This window comes from Camelus bactrianus, chromosome 20, assembly GCF_048773025.1.
Source record: "Camelus bactrianus isolate YW-2024 breed Bactrian camel chromosome 20, ASM4877302v1, whole genome shotgun sequence".
Lineage (NCBI taxonomy): Eukaryota > Metazoa > Chordata > Mammalia > Artiodactyla > Camelidae > Camelus > Camelus bactrianus.
Genome location: NC_133558.1, coordinates 31,065,137 through 31,081,008, shown reverse-complemented (window position 1 = coordinate 31,081,008; position 15,872 = coordinate 31,065,137). Strand labels below are relative to the sequence as shown.

Below are 15,872 nucleotides of genomic sequence, written 5' to 3'. Positions count from 1 at the left end.
GTAGCCGGGAAGCTCCTGGGTACACGCAGAAGGGGACTATTCCCAGTAAATCTAGGGCTGGAGAAGTCTAGTGGTTTTGCAGAAAGACAAACAGGAGAAAGCGGCAGGAACTACTGGACTTCGTCAGCCATGGTAGCATGCAAAATGAAGGGTCTTATTAGAGTGGACGTGCCCCTCTTAAACGGTGAATGCAGATGGAGGAACAGGACGGGAGGGGGTTTCCAGCGCTGAGCAGGTGTCTCTCAGAGCTGATGGTCTTAGCAGACAGGGATGTGCTTGCGATACCCACCCCCTGGAATGCGCATCAAAGCCAACAGCCCTGATTCTCCTATCTCTGCCAGAGGATCCTGGCTGGCTGTGTCACTGGGCTAACTGATATGGGTTAAATTCCAGTATAAAACAATAGCCCTGATCTTTGGCAAGATTACCACCCCCCCACCCCACCCCCGCCAACAAAGGCATGTTTGGATAAGAAGAGGGTGTAATAAGAGGAAGGCTGCAGTCCTTGAGAAATGGAAATGAAGCACGGATTCCTCGGGAATGGAAATTGTGATTTCTACTTTTTTGGGTGTGTTTGGTTTCTTCATGTATCCTAGGGCAGTACTCAATCGACCACAAAGGCATGGACTTGTCTTGAATCACTAATGAAAATCACATCGCTGTTGGAAAATTAATTCAAGCATAGGTCCAGCTGATGGTAGGTTAGTAGTATTCAACCTAACAAAGATCTTTTGAGCACCTAGTATTGATACGGTTATTCTTTCATTCAATAAATATTTATCAGGTGGATACTGTCTGTCAGGGTAAAGTTCTAGGAGTGACCTTGGAAAACCAAATAATGGATGAAGTACCTTCCCTCAAGGAGCTATAGTCTAACTCAAGACACCTTGATAGACACCGGGGAACCCCAAAGACTCATAGCCTTCTGGAATTGCTTATGATGGAGCTGGAGAGATGAGACGTAGCAGCATGAAAGACAAGCCCTACTTCACAGCGTAAGACGGCACTTGAGAAATGCCAGGTGATCCATGTACATCATAGGAATTCAGAGGAGGGGGCGTTAGAGAAGGCTTAATGGACTAGATGAGAACAATCAATAAACAGCACAGAGGAAAGCATCCCTTTTTGAATGGCAGTGGTATCAAACGTTGAAGCGAGAAAAAAATTCAGTGCTCATAGGAATGTCATGGACCTATATGTCCATTGATAGCAAGGCAGCTCTATATTGGGGGTTTGTGAAGCTCTGAGTACAGTTGTTTTTGTATGTTTATATTAAAGATCATGTAATTTTAATAACTGTGCCTTATTCAGTAAAATATCTTGGTGCAATCTTGTGTTTGAGAAGGGCTGTAACTAGCTTTCCCCTTTTATACTTAGAAATAGCCGCTGGCTTCAGAGGAGCACGCACACTCAGGTTCCCGTGGATTCATGAGAAGTTGCAAGTTGAGTTTATTCTGAGGAATGTGTTACATAAACACGCGCATCCCCTCAACTCTGGTTGATCAATGGAACTGAAGGGACTGGATTTGCTTATATAACCATTTCCTAACAGGCTCACTATGACACGCACACATCCTGGAGGGCAGATGCAGAGGGGCGAGGGTGGGAGGGGTGGATGTGGTTAACTTGAGGATTGAAAGAGGCTGCCAGATCCTTTATTAACTTCTAGCCATGCTTCCCTCTTCTTTCTGCTTTCCTGAGGGGCAGTGACTCACTCAAAGGAGCACGGAAGCCATGGACAAAATTGCAGTCATTACTTCCCCGGCCATTTCATTCTGACACTTCATTATGAGGCTAAGATTTAAGTCTGTCAAGAACAGAAGCAGCAATTCAAGAGTGATTTTTTTGGATACTTAGGCCAAAGTGCATCTAAAATAAAACATGTTCCTCTGTGCTCCGAAAATTCCAGAGAAGACCTTCTTTTCCTTTGATTTACAAAATAGATGGCTGGCCCTGCTGTGGCGCACAGAGTTCCCGCGCAGGTTTTCTATCAGTGCAGGAAACAAAGGGCGCTTTGGGCTGGGAGTCTCCCCACTGCTTTTTTTCTTTTCCATGGGTTTTCTCCCCTCATTGAACTAAGTTACTGCTTTTTAATCAGTTTGGTCTCTCTGTTGTTCTGAAAGTTTTAGTTCCTAGGAAAAGAGGACTGGAATTAAAACTGGGCTATGTCACAGTATTGCCTGTCGGTTATCATCCCCCCGTCACCCAGTGTCTTCTCCTTTGCTAACAGCCCTCATGTTCATCTGGAGACCCCTGGGATGGCGGAGTGCTGATTCCATCCCCCTCTCTGTGGGAGAGGAGGTCCTGTGTGGTCCCTGAGCCAGTCCTCACGTCCCATCCCCATGCTCCTTCCTCCCTTCCCATGCAGATTGATTTCGGTGTTGGCTTGTGTTTTAAGCAGTACAGTTGACTACCAAGTGAAAGTTTCTGTTGAGACTTCTGGGTCCGAAATGATCAGTCCCTGTAGGATGTGAATAAAGAAGCACTTGGGCCCAGAAACCATTGGCAGCTATTTTGAGACGATAAACGCCAGATGAAGCTGGTACCGTTGAGCAGAGCCGCAGAGGCGGACTGGCTTCTTGGTACCCTCACTGAGCGGTCGGAGTGATCTCTGCCTGAGGCTCTGGGTTTTTTAGGCATATGAGGCAATACATTCCCTTCAGTACAGAAACCAGTGGATTTTCTGTCACGTGCAACCAAAAGCATCCTAAGTAATCTCTAATTTCCTTCAAAGCCAAAGTTTCCTTTCAAGATTTATCGAACTCCATGAAATAGTGTATTAACATATTCTAACCACATCAGTGAATAGCTTTCTAAATAACGTGTGCTTTGTAAAGGGGTTGAGTTTCATTTACTCTGGGTATATCACAAAAGAAAACAAAAACAAACGTCACTTCTTAAATCTTTCCTGAAGGCCAGGAATTTAAGATCCACCACGAGATTGTTTCTGTTTGGTGAGAAGTTCATCTTACTGAAGCCAGTGGTATTCCTCTGCCCTTTTCTTGAATAAGAAGGTTTAGAAAGAGGCACCCGATTGCTAGCTCACAGCTCATACATGCAGGAGTCTTTCTTCTGGGAGGACCACCATTAAAATAATCCTGGTTCCAGCTCTGAAAACCAGTGCCCTCAGAGACGACTCCGCTAGAATCCAGTTCTCGTCTTCCCAGTGAGACAGAAAACAGTATCTCAAGTCGAGAAGCCCCCAGGACCTCCAGACCTTTCCCCTTTGCTTTGTCTCTGTCTTTCTCTCCTTTTCCCCACCTTCTTCTAAATATCTCATCCTCTTTTCTTCTGTTTTTCACGCATTTTCTTTCTTTCTTTCTCTTCCAGTCTACCCTGATCATCTTCTTCTCTTCCCATTTTATTCTGAATTTGTTTCCCTTATTTAATATCATCATCCACCTGCTCACCCTACCGGATTTTGCCCGCACCATCACTCCCAATCAAAAGTTTGGTACCCCAGCCGTAATGTTTCCTGCACAGCTGAGGTGTTCTTGGTAATTTTAATTTTGTGTGCTAAAACCAAAAGGTTTGATAAACTACATCTTTTGACATATTTTTTTCCCTTTCTGCTTTATCAAGTTCCTCTAGATCAGTGATTCTAAAATACGGCCCCCAGACCACCAGTAATAACGTTACATGGAAACTCGTACAAAACGCCAGTCTGGGGGCCCTTCCCCAGACCTACTGAGTCAGAAAGTCTGGGAGCGGGCCCAGTGATCTCTGAACAAGCCCTCTGTGCTCTAGGTGGTTTTGCCTCCTGTCACCAGATTGTCTTTCTTTTCCTATAAGATTTCTTAAGGGGCTGAGGTAGTGGGACAGGTCCTTCCCCTTTAACTTAAACAGCCACGCTTCAATGAAGGATGCCTGGGGAAGTGTGTCTGTGTGCCACCTTCTCTGGATTCCAGGGCAAGATCGTGCTATTTTCATAAGCTGCAGCTGATAGCGACTCGGAATATACTTCAGAGCCCCTGCTCCTGGCAGCAGCGGCGTTTTCCAGCCCATGCTGGCGCTGCCTGCTATGACTTCTAGTAGAAGAGGAGAGAGAGAGATGTTCCTTTAAAAAGTGAAGGAGGGATTCAGTCTCAAAATCAAGGCATCTAAAACTGAAATTGTTACTTACCCCGAGTCCTAGCATCCCTGTGGTACTCTCTGCTTCTCTTCCCTGTATCACTGATCTCCTAGACACCTGGCTTTAAGTCACCTTTTTTTTTTTTTTTAATTGAAGTATAGTTGGTTTACAATGTTGTGTTAGTTTCTGTGTACAGCATGGTGATTCAGTTATATATATATATATATATATATATATATTCTTTTTCATTATAGGTTATTACAAGACATTGAATGTAGTTCCCTGTGCTGTATATTAGGACCTTGTTGTTTATGTATTTTATTAAGAGTTACTCTTTATCTCTCCCGCGTTTTGGTCTGCTGTGTGCACTCCCACCTCCTAAACCGGGTCATCATGACCTCCCCTTCCCCCCCAGGCGCTGTTATCTCTACTATCAACCCATCTTACTGACCACGTGCAGACGAATTGTCCTTGAACAATTGTCTCTAACTGACACTTTCTTGTTAAGACTCTGGCACCGCTGCCTGCAGGCCAAACTCATCAGCCTGGGACTCCAGACTCTCCAAAATCTGACACAAATACATCTTTCTGAACATCTGACCACGCCCTCCCAAGAGGGTCTGCCCCCAGACCACCATGTCCGTGCTGCATCCGTCCCTCCCCTCTCTCTTGCTCTCGGCTGGGTCTGGAATGCCCTGAGCAACGCATCTCCTTATCTGAAGTCTGTTCCTCCATCAGGGTCTGGCTCAAGTGTCACCTCCACGTAGAGCTGATCACTCCAGGTCATAGTGTTCGCTCCAGACTCCTCATCTCCACCGCCCTTTTGTTTCCACCATTATCTTACGTCCTTACCTTTCCCACTTCTTCACATGCTTTACCATCAGCAGGAGGTAAAGTCCAGATTTTGTTGGACTTTGTATTCTCAGCATCCATGTGGCACTCCTTGGACGTTTATTTATAACTGGGAAAAACATGCAAGTACTCAGAATTTAAGGAATATTCAACATGTTTGTATTTCAGTGAGCTTTATTTGTAGACACATAATGCTGTTCTTGTAAGTGTAAAAAAATAAATGTCATAAATAATATGCCTCATTATTTTCACTGTTTTGACATTAGAAGTATTAAGGAAACATTCCTAACACGAACACAGCTCAGCCTGCTTCTGAGGAGCTTCTGTAAAAGTGCAGATGCTTGAGGCTCATTTTCTTTGCACAATGAGCTTTTAGTGTCACAGATGTGTGCACGTCTGTCCCTGGCATTTTAGACATCAAACAAAACTCAGTAACATGGTAAAGGCTTGAAACCACAATTTTTTTTTTCTTACCATTGCAAAAAGATTAACTTTATTTAGTGAATAATTGAAGTTATTCTGCTAGAATATCCAAATATTTGAATTTGGAGAATATAAGAACTATTATTTTTGTGCATAAAATACTTATTTTCCCATGGTCCAGGAGAAAAATATTTCAGTTGAACCCGTCCCAGAAAATCCCCTTTTCCTGTTTACTCCCCTACGTAGGGCTGTGCTTGTCTCCTCTGCAAAACAGCCCCAGGACAATCATCCTCCTTTGGTTTTAGCCTCAGCAGTTCCCGTCCCCAGAGGAGCTGGTATCACTCCAGGATCCCTCTCTTTCCCTACATCAGCGCACTTCTCAAAGTCTGAGTATGGGGTAACCTTGGCGGCTTTCAGCAGGACCGTCCATGGTTTTCCCTGGGGCCTGAGCTTTTCAAATAGCCCGTGATGGACACACCGTGTCCAGTTCCCTTCAGATATATTCAAATGTTTTTTTCTTCAGATTCTCTACAGAATGGTTGACTGCCATTTCCACATCTCTCCCTAGTTTTAGGATTCATTATGGCATGTAGGTAGTTGCTTAGAAAAACAAATTCTCAAAGCTTGCTGTTAAGCTTGTTAAGGTGTGTCCAGAGTAGCATTTAATTTACGATAATACAATCCCACTACTAAGGCAGCACTCTTTTCAAGGCCTCTACCCAGTGGTCCGTGTGTTGCAAGCTCTTCCCACTCTTGCTCATGGGAACAGACTTCCATGTCTCGGGTGAGCCCTGGGCACCATTCCGCTCATTGCTCGGTAGCTTTCTTTTTCATCTTTCTTCTTTGTCTCAGTAGTTTTCTCTCACACCTGCAGAGATCGGTACTTGGCCAGATACTCAGTGAGACCCCTGAGCAGCTCTCTCTCTCTCTGCTCCTCTTCCCTGCAAATCCTAGGCTATTTGACTTGCCTGAACACTGATCTCTGTCTCCCTAACTTAGTGAGACTGTCAGGTCTGTGCAGGGGTTCCTCTCCTTGCACAGTGGCCTGGAAACCGTCACGGGCAGAAAGCTGGGGCAGCAGGAGGGCTCACCCCACTTCTTTCCTTTCTCTTGGGGATTTTCATCCGATAACTGCATCTTGCCCAGTTTTGGAGTTACTTAGGACAGAAGAATAACATGAACTTCTGTTACTCTATCATGGACATTCTCATTTGTTAGAAGTTTGACGAAAACTTAGTCGTGAGAAATTCTGAACCTGCAAATTAGCAAATTTTTTTTTTTTTTGGAATTGCTGCTTAATTTAAGCTGAATCAGTAAACGTTGGGTTGTTCTGTTTCATAGACCTTGACGCACTCAAGGGATGGGATCAATTATCTTTAGCATTTACAGGCATGTAGGGTTAAATTTACATCACAAGTGATTAACTGAAATAAAGTAGGTTGTAGGAATAAGGGTGTTAGTTGAGGGATATTAAAAGTGCCATAGGAACGGAGAAAAGGATGGAAAAGAAAGGAAATTGAATCTGCCTTATGGAAGCCATCACCTTCCAACATCTCTTCATTTACTCAATCAACATTATTAGGCACCAGAGGAGCACTGTGCGCTGTGCTAGGGCCCACCGGTACAATCCCGGAGAGAGATGGCCAGCAAGCAATCACAGTTCACTGCCATAGATGCTGTGGCTGAAAAGTGCACAGGGAGCCACGGGATGGAGAGGAAGGGTACCTCAGCCCAGAAGCAAGCAGGAGATCGGGGAATGCATCCAGAGGAGACTGAGCCTCGGGGGAAGGGAAGGGCTTGCAGCAGAGAGCGTCACCACTCAGGGAATGTCAAGTGTACAGTGTGGCAAGAGCATGGGTTTCAAGGAGGAGCTATGGGGGAGAGGAGGCTGGAGAGATGGGTAGGGGGCAGGTCTTCAAGGGCTGGCTGTGGTCTCCTGTGGCATTTAGAAGGAAATGAGACGTATTGACAACTGGGATGTGTGTGTGTGTGTGTTTGTGTGTGTGTGTGTGTGTGTGTATCTGTGTCTGTGTGTGTAAAATGAGGAAACAGTGATCAATTTCTGTTTTAGAAAGTTCATTCTAGCGGTAGAATGAAGGATAAACTGGAGAAAAGTGACACGGGAAGCAGGGAAGCCAATCTGGAAGCCCAGGTGATTCAGAAATCCAGGACGTAAATGATGAAGACCTCACTGGGGACGTAGCGGAGGGACTGGAGATAAGGGATAAGGAGAGGGACTGGGGAACCGTTTTGCCTGGGAGGGTGCCAGAGAGGACTGGGTCCTGATGATGTTCAGTCTTCTGATGTTGTGCTCATTAAGGGCCATTCCCCCTAAAGTGATTTGCCTTCCCTGAGGAGAGCTCAAGGAAAAGTAGCAGAATTTCATTTACAGTTTTCTCAGTTTTTAAATTTCTATTTATATGTGTCTTACAAAGTAGATGATAAACTAATACAGCCATATGCATATACAATTTACAAATAAAGGAGTATCAATATATTGTAGGGTATGCATTTTATTTTATTATCAGAGGTGTATGATCAAAAAATCTGGAGGCTGAGTGAGGGATTACAAAAGGAAAACTAAATTCGGTAGTTGTGGGGAATTTGTGGTGCCTGTAGAACATTTAGGCAGTAATTTCCAGTGGTCAGTAAGGGTCTTGATCAGAGAGGAGTGTCCAGTGGAACTTTCTGTGACCAGGGAAATGTTCTAAATACGTACTGTTCAGTACGGTGGCTACTAGCCACATAAGGCCACTGAGCACTTGAGATATGGTTAAGTGCAACTGAGGGACTGAATTTTAAAATTTTGATTAATTTTAATTTATTTAAATTTAAGTAGTCACATGTAGCTAATGGTGACCACACTGGAAAGCTCAGATCTAAAACTTACAGGGAAGACCTGGGCTCTCATTCACTAAGTTCTCCCACTGGCTGGGATTTTACATACATTTTAAAGCAATTGAATCATCCCAACCATCCAATGAAGTGGACGGTATCATAAAAGAAAAGAGTCAGTTCTTCCTTACTCCGTCCTTTCATTAGTAAATGTTTACACCACAGAGAAGAGCACATGTGCTCTGAAATACTTGTCAATTTAAAGATACTCTTTATTGGTAGATAATTATGCATCTTTCACAACCAAGCACCGATTTTATTTATTTATTTTTCTTTCAGGTGGCTTGCTCTGTTAAAGATTCAAATATGCATTATTTTAATGTTTTATTATTATGACTGTAGTCTTCTAGATCCACTGCCAAAACAGGTAAGTGTTTTCAGAGTTTTGAACGGTGTCACTTTTAAATTTGGTATAAACTCTAACCCCTTGGCTTTAATTTCTGGGGATGAGCTGGCTGACCTCCTCACTTAGGCTCATCTTAACAGATGCTCTGCATTGAAGCAGACAGAGAAGATGCGCTCTTAATTCCACGTCTGCTCCATGTGCCCCATTATCACAAGACCAAGACATCTTAGTAGTGTTTCCACTACTCCGTGTTAGGAGTTCCTCCATGAATTTACCAGTTTTAACCCTTTTCCCTGGATAAAATAAATACGGCCTTGAGGTTGGGCCTGTTTCCCTAGAAGGCATGTCTGGGTTCCAAAAGTGAACCATGAGCTTAGGAGGAAAGTTATAGCCCTTGGTCCATTTGGAAAGCCATGGCTTAGAAGAAAATTAACCCAGCAGTAGAAACAGTGAACAGAAATCAAAAGGCTATGACCTTTTCCAACCTCTGACCATTGAATATTCCAGTCATTTAACTCCTCTGTTTCTGTAGTTCTGCTCTCCTAGACCAGTGGCTCTCAAACTGGTGTGAGCATCCAAATCACCTGGGACGGGGGTGCCTGTTGGAACACGGAACACTGAGCCCCACCTGTACAGTTCCTGATGAGCAGGTCTGGGGAGGGGCTGGAGAATTTGTACTCCTGGCAAGTTCTGGGTGCTGCTGGTGCAGCCCACTCTGAGGACCACTGTCCTAGGAATGAGAAAAAGTTCCATTTAATTCCAAATGTTTGGAAGTCCCTTTGAAAACTCTGGATAAAAGGCTATTTAGACTGAGGGTGAAGCTCAGAAATTAAGCATTGTAATCTCAGGGCTATTCACACAGCATTTTGTGCTGGGATTTGCTCTTGATATAATAAGGGCAATGTGTGGACGGATAAATAAAACTCTTGGGTGATATTTCAGTAGAAATTCTGTAAGTGCCTAAGCGACACAGAAAATATTATTTCACAGATATGTGCATTTCAGCACTTTGCCTTGATTTCTTTTGCACTCCTATTTCGAGTACAAGTAACAGTGATAAAAAGCTCTCAAAATCCTACGATGAAAGGGAAATCAAAACCCCCTTCACAAAGGTTTTCTGCCGAATACAGTTTAGTTGGCAAAAATGAAGATCAGAGCCAGGATTTACAGGCACCAAATACTAGTTTCTGGTCTACTGAGGTAGCGTCACAATTTTGCCCAGAACTGACTCAGTATCTAACGATATTTTATCCAGCAAGAAGACACGGGAAGGCCTTTTCACATTAGAAGGATGTCATTTGTCAAAACCACGTGATACCTAGCTCTGGCAATCAGTCGTTTTGACCCAGTCCTTGGGCAGGATTTTTCCAATACCATTTTCTTAACTAAGAATTCTTTTAGTTGTAGGTGTACTATTATACATGATATATTATATGTATTGTATGTTTATTTGTATTTATATATTATGCTTTCCTTATATACATCCTGTTTCTCTTTTGACACCACTAAGAACATTTTTTAAAGAAACGTTACCTCAGTTTGTAAAAAGGTCAAGTCTGAGAGAACTCTCATCTCCAAGGGTATTTCCTTTCACAGTTCTTGTTTTAGAAAGATCAATTAAAGTTATTTAATTATTGGACTTATTTTACCAAGCTGTGGAAGGAGGGGATCAAAAAATGCAGGAAATGACCTTCCAATTAGCCAACTCTTGTAGGATGTGGGAGGGGGGCGGGTTGCCACGGCAGGTTCCAGACACCCCTTCGTCAAGTCCAGGGAGCTCACCAGCCTGGGAACCAGCTCCCCCAAAGGAATTTACTTGCCACAATAGCAAAAATCAAATGCTAGCATCCCTGATTTTACTTTGGTAACAGCCTGGTGTTTTATTTTACCTCAAGCGGTCTTAAGAAATTAATCTTAATTCTCTCTCAATAAGAACCAAACAATAAGGAAACGTTACAGAGCTTCCCAGGATCTGTGGCTGGTCAGTCGTGTCCAGATGCTGGCCGTGGGGACTGTTCCCATTTTGAGCATTCATAAGACCAGCTTCCATTCTCTCACAAAAGCAAGCACATCTTTTGCCAAATAAAAAACTCAGTGGGGTTTTATTTGGTTGGTTGGTTTTGTTCTGCTTTACCCTTTGGGGGAAGGGCATGGATTCTTAGAAAGTCTCACCATACCGGTGGATCCCCCTTCTGGAAAAACACACACTTCTTCTTAGACACAGAGTTGTGGATGCAATTTCAGAGTCCATGGGGCTCTGTGACTCATTCTGTCGACCAGCTAAGAGTCCGCTTGCTAAGGAGCCCATCCTGTGCCCTGTGCATTCAAATCAATGACAATAAACTGACTGTCTAAATCAGATCGCCCTCCTCCTTCCTCAGCCATCTTCCTCCAACCCTCAAGGTTGACAACACAGGTTGCTTTTCTTACTCAAGCTTCTACGCTTCAACAACCTCTTTGTATTATTTGCAATAAACTGAACTCCCCTTGCACCACCCCCCCACATTTATTCCTTATTTATAACTAGGACATAGCGGGACATATCAGAACATTTGGAACCCACAAAATATCCTTTTGGAAAATTATGACCTTAGGGACACTGTGACAGTGGTTCACACCACCAGCACCATGTCGTTTCATGAGCATTTGTCACAAGTGACATCGATGTCTCACTCAGTGATTATAAATGAGGTGTCACAGTTTGGGGGCCAGAAATGTAGGAGGAGCCTTATTTATGGCATCCTCTTTACCCAGGTGAAGTGAAGGGTGGGTGGCACGTGAACCTGTGAAGAGGTTGCTATTGGAATAAGGGATTTGCCTCCTTTTCTGTCCCTTGGATGGAAGGCTAAAATTGATACTTGCCATTGAGAACTCATCAGGCAAAAACTTCCAGTCTTCCCAACGTGAACTCTGTACCATTTTAGGAACAATTACACTGAGTAAACCATAGGTCCAAACTGTTGGCATAGGTCCCTTAACTTCTATATTCCTTGTGCATTTCTGCTTTTAGAGTTCTCTCCATTTGGTGGGTGTCCAGCAACCGGAAGGACAATGCCGAATTGAGTTCAAGCAAAGAAAATGACCTTGGCTGGGCCTAAGGAGGGCCAGGGCCTTCTGGAGGAGTGGCTGCCCCTCATCCACTAGCCTGGCAGCTCCCAGACCTGAGTTCAACTAAAACATGTCACTTCCTTTTATTGTAGGATTTAGATCAAGACAGTGTGCAGATGGGATGTGTGTTTGGTATCTCAAGAGTGGACCAGGAATCTGACATGACTCTCACTGATCCAGAGACCCCAATGCAAGGTTTATAGAAAATGTTTAAATGATCAAAAAAGAGGCATTTCTTAAGAAACTGGAATTTGGTTTCATGCATAGCCGTACCAAAAGTTTAAACAGAATATCATTTGAGTGGAAGTCTTAGTATGTTAAATTCCCTGTGAAGGCAACATACTTAAACTTCTATTTTGAAAAAGGCTCAAAGTCTTAGACTCTAAAAATCATTAAATAATGATTTCTGGAAAATTGCTGTTTTTCTTAATATGATTCTTAACTGGCAATTCGAATTCTTAAGCACTGCTAATCTAATTTTTTTATTAAACAAGTCTAATGCTAAAAGTACAGATAAGATGAAAGCTTTCTAAGACCTGGGAGGCCAGGGGTCTTGTCTTACACTCACTTCTACACCCAGCTCTGCCTAGGACAGAGGCCTCTCTCATAGGGCGTAGTCCACACCCCTATGTTGATTGATGTGTTGATTTGCATCTTAATCAAGGTGAAAGCACTCTTCTGACTCCAAGTGTTTGTAATTGTAGTTTGAGATAGTATTTTTCCTAATATATAGAACCTCAAATAAAATGATGCGTCAAGGCACATTTCAATCTATTACTTAAGACTTATACCTGAAATACTTACTGTGACACCCAGAAAAGAAACCCTGTCATGTTCAGGGGAACCATATGACACATAACGGTGTGACGGGTGATGTCATGATTTGTCTTCTAACAGTCAATGCAGTGCTCCTCGCCTCCTTGATTTCACAATACGGAAGCTTTGGGGCACATCTTGTCCTCAGGATTATTCGCTCCCCTGTGCTAGAATTATCCCGGGGGGCTGGTAATGATTGCGTAGTCATCTGTTTCCTACCAATGAGCAGAGGAGTCCCTAGGAGAAAATAAAGTGCTTTGGTGTGTATTAACTCATTGGGACTAAATTAGAGATTCTGAAGCTTGGCTGGTAAGTAGCTCACAGCTAGCTTACAGGCTCAGCGGTCTGGAGACTGAAGGGGCTGACGACAGCAGTTTAAAATCCACAGCAGATCTGAGAACTTGCAGACCACGACCTGGCAGGTGCTTCTAAATACAGCAGGTGTGTTCTCAGGTAAGGTGTGTCCTCCCGAACAGCTGAGGCCTGCCCTGAAATACTGTATTTGCAGATAAGAGACACTTCAGCTGAAATGGCTGGTACTCAGGGCTGGTGTTCATCTCATTATGATTGCCTGGTAAAGGATGAGGGTTAGCTGACAGGTTTATGCACTTTTGAAAAACAGTGCAGACACAGGAGATCTGCTGACCTTTGAAATAAAGAATGGTAAGAGGAGCATACCTGGAGGTCCCTGAATCTTTTTATTTCCCTACCCTGGGGTTTTATATGATGTATATTAATATACATATTCATACACAAACATAAGTGTATATATAAAATGTATATATAAAAATACATATATTGGCACATATTTATACGTGTTAACTTGAGTTTTCTGGAAAGCAGAGCCTGAGACAGACCTGTGTGCAGTGCAGATAGTTTATTGGAGATGTGCTCCCGGGCGGCAGAAGTCAGGGACCGAAAAGAATGCGCCGCATCAGAGTTACGTTACCAAGGTAGGTGTCCTAGCACTGAGGGACCCCGTGAGGCATATGCACCACCTCCCAGAATTGCCCACCTGAAGGATAAGAGGTGGGAGCAGTTATCCAGCGGCTTCTGTTCTCCACCGATTGACGATTACCACCCCCCCACCCTGCCCCCGAGCATGTGACCCCTGCACTTCCCAGCTGTGCGTGTGTGTGGACTGAGCAGGGTTTTGTGGCATCAGAGAAGCTCTAGATGAATCTGACCTTGCGCTGAATTGTTCGCTGCAGCTGAACTCAGAGTTAGGCTGAGGGACGTGACACAGGGCACCGGAGTCATCAGATACACTCCTCGCCCCGCACCACTCAAACCCGCTCGGGCTCCACATCAAGTCAGATCCATCACCAGATCTTCAAAGTGCTACACTCTGTTAAAGTCCTAAGTTCAACGACGAGTTTTAGGAAGCTGTAGTCCTCAGGGCTGCAACGGGATTAGAGTAGAATTAGGGGTGTTATCTGGTGCCTGGAAGAAAGGACAAGTGCCCTTCATCACCAGTGTTTCAAGTCTGCCTTGGGTGCCATTGCTGTCCTCCGAAGTCTCATGACCTCCTGCGGTTTCCGTGCCTCGCCCAGCATGGAGCCTGTGTCCCCTCTGCCTGGACTGCCGTGGTCTCAGATCTCCATCGGGCTCTAGTCTCCAGGGCTCAGCCATCTCCCCCGTCGCCAGCCTAGCCGAGGCTCTTTCTGGTTAGGGAGAACCTCTCGCTCCCTGCTTCTCCAGGCTTCACTGTGGTGTCCGTGAAACTCAGTTCTACTTGTTCTTAAAGAGTTGGCCTTGACGGCTGAGAAACCTCACAACCTAGCTAAGTTTTCAGGACAGAAATGACTTAAGTTTAAAAATTCTCTGGGAAGTGATGAGAAACAGTAGCAAAGGAAAGAACAGACTAGTTAAATCGCTGTACTAGAGCATTCTGAAGGTTTATATGTACTTTGATATAATGATACCATGAGTGAAAGATAACAGATATGTTAATGCTATTCATAATGACAATAATGAACACTGAGTGATGCTTTGTATTTGGCAGGATGTAAGCACTTTCCCTGCTTTACCATTCTTCTTTTCAAGAAGAACAAACAAGAAGCACACTCAGTAAGGAAATATTGATTTTGGTCCTCAGTGCCAAGAAATGCGACAAACTAATTCATAAAATGAGCATCCTGAACTTGTTTACGAGACTTTATGGAGGCTGTTGGCTAAGACAGCACGGGTGCTTGTCTCAGAGTTGCTTACATGGGTGAAAATGGGGAAGAGTGGCTTTATTTTTCAGTTCACTTACCAGTCAAAAGAAATGGAGGCCAAGTTCTCACTGAAGGAAAAGAGCTTGCACGGCAGTGTCTTTTTCTTTGCCACCCTCAACAGAGATCATCCGCTGTCCTGTTGAGAAAGCCCAGAATAAAGAAGGGAGGGCCTTCCTGGACTGAAGAGTGGGGCTCAGAAGGAAAAAACTCTAAACTGAGTCCAAGCTGCACAGCTGAGTCATCCCTCGTTGGCCCCGTTTTTCCCTAGCGACACTAGAAGCCTGGCCCAGATGCCAGAAGCCGTAAGACCCTCCACATGCCTCACGTCCTCTGATTGCTGTGCACACACGGCTGTGCAAGAAATAATGCATTAGGAGGCGCCCATTAAAGGCAGAATTCGTGGAGCAAAGATGTCCCAGCTATAGGCCTTTTGGCATCTTTTTTTTTTTAACATTTTTTATTGATTTATAATCATTTTACAATGTTGTGTCAAATTCCAGTGTTCAGCACCATTTTTCAGTCATTCATGGACATATACACACTCATTGTCACATTTTTTTCTCTGTGAGTTATCATAACATTTTGTATATATTTCCCTGTGCTATACAGTGTAATCTTGTTTATCTATTCTACAATTTTGAAATCCCAGTCTATCCCTTCCCACCCTCCACCCCCCTGGTAACCACAAGTCTGTAGTCTCTGTCTGTGAGTCTATTTCTGTCTTGTATTTACGCTTTGTTTTTGTTTGTTTGTTTGTTTTTGTTTTTGTTTTTTAGATTCCACATGTAAGCGATCTCATATGGTATTTTTCTTTCTCTTTCTGGCTTACTTCACTTAGAATGACATTCTCCAGGAGCATCCATGTTGCTGCAAATGGCATTATGTTGTTGGTTTTTATGGCTGAGTAGTATTCCGTTGTATAAATATACCACATCTTCTTTATCCGGTCACCTGTTGATGGACATTTAGGCTGTTTCCATGTTTTGGCTATTGTAAATAGTGCTGCTATGAATATTGGGGTGCAGGTGTCATCCTGAAGTAGATTTCCTTCTGGATACAAGCCCAGGAGTGGGATTCCTGGGTCATATGGTAAGTCTATTCCTAGTCTTTTGAGGAATCTCCACACTGTTTTCCATAGTGG

General features: G+C 43.8%; 1 protein-coding gene across 1 annotated transcript in view; it reads left to right on the top strand.

Annotated features, from left to right (window-relative positions):
* CYP39A1 (cytochrome P450 family 39 subfamily A member 1) overlaps positions 1-12,473 on the top strand; it is a 57,896-nt gene extending 45,423 nt beyond the window's left edge. Inside the window, exons 11-12 of the mRNA XM_074348849.1 lie at positions 8,522-8,609; positions 11,599-12,473. Of these exons, the coding sequence (XP_074204950.1) occupies positions 8,522-8,609; positions 11,599-11,670 (160 nt within the window). The 3' untranslated portion in view covers positions 11,671-12,473. The remainder of the gene's footprint in view (positions 1-8,521; positions 8,610-11,598) is intronic.
* The last annotated feature ends 3,399 nt before the right edge of the window (positions 12,474-15,872 follow it).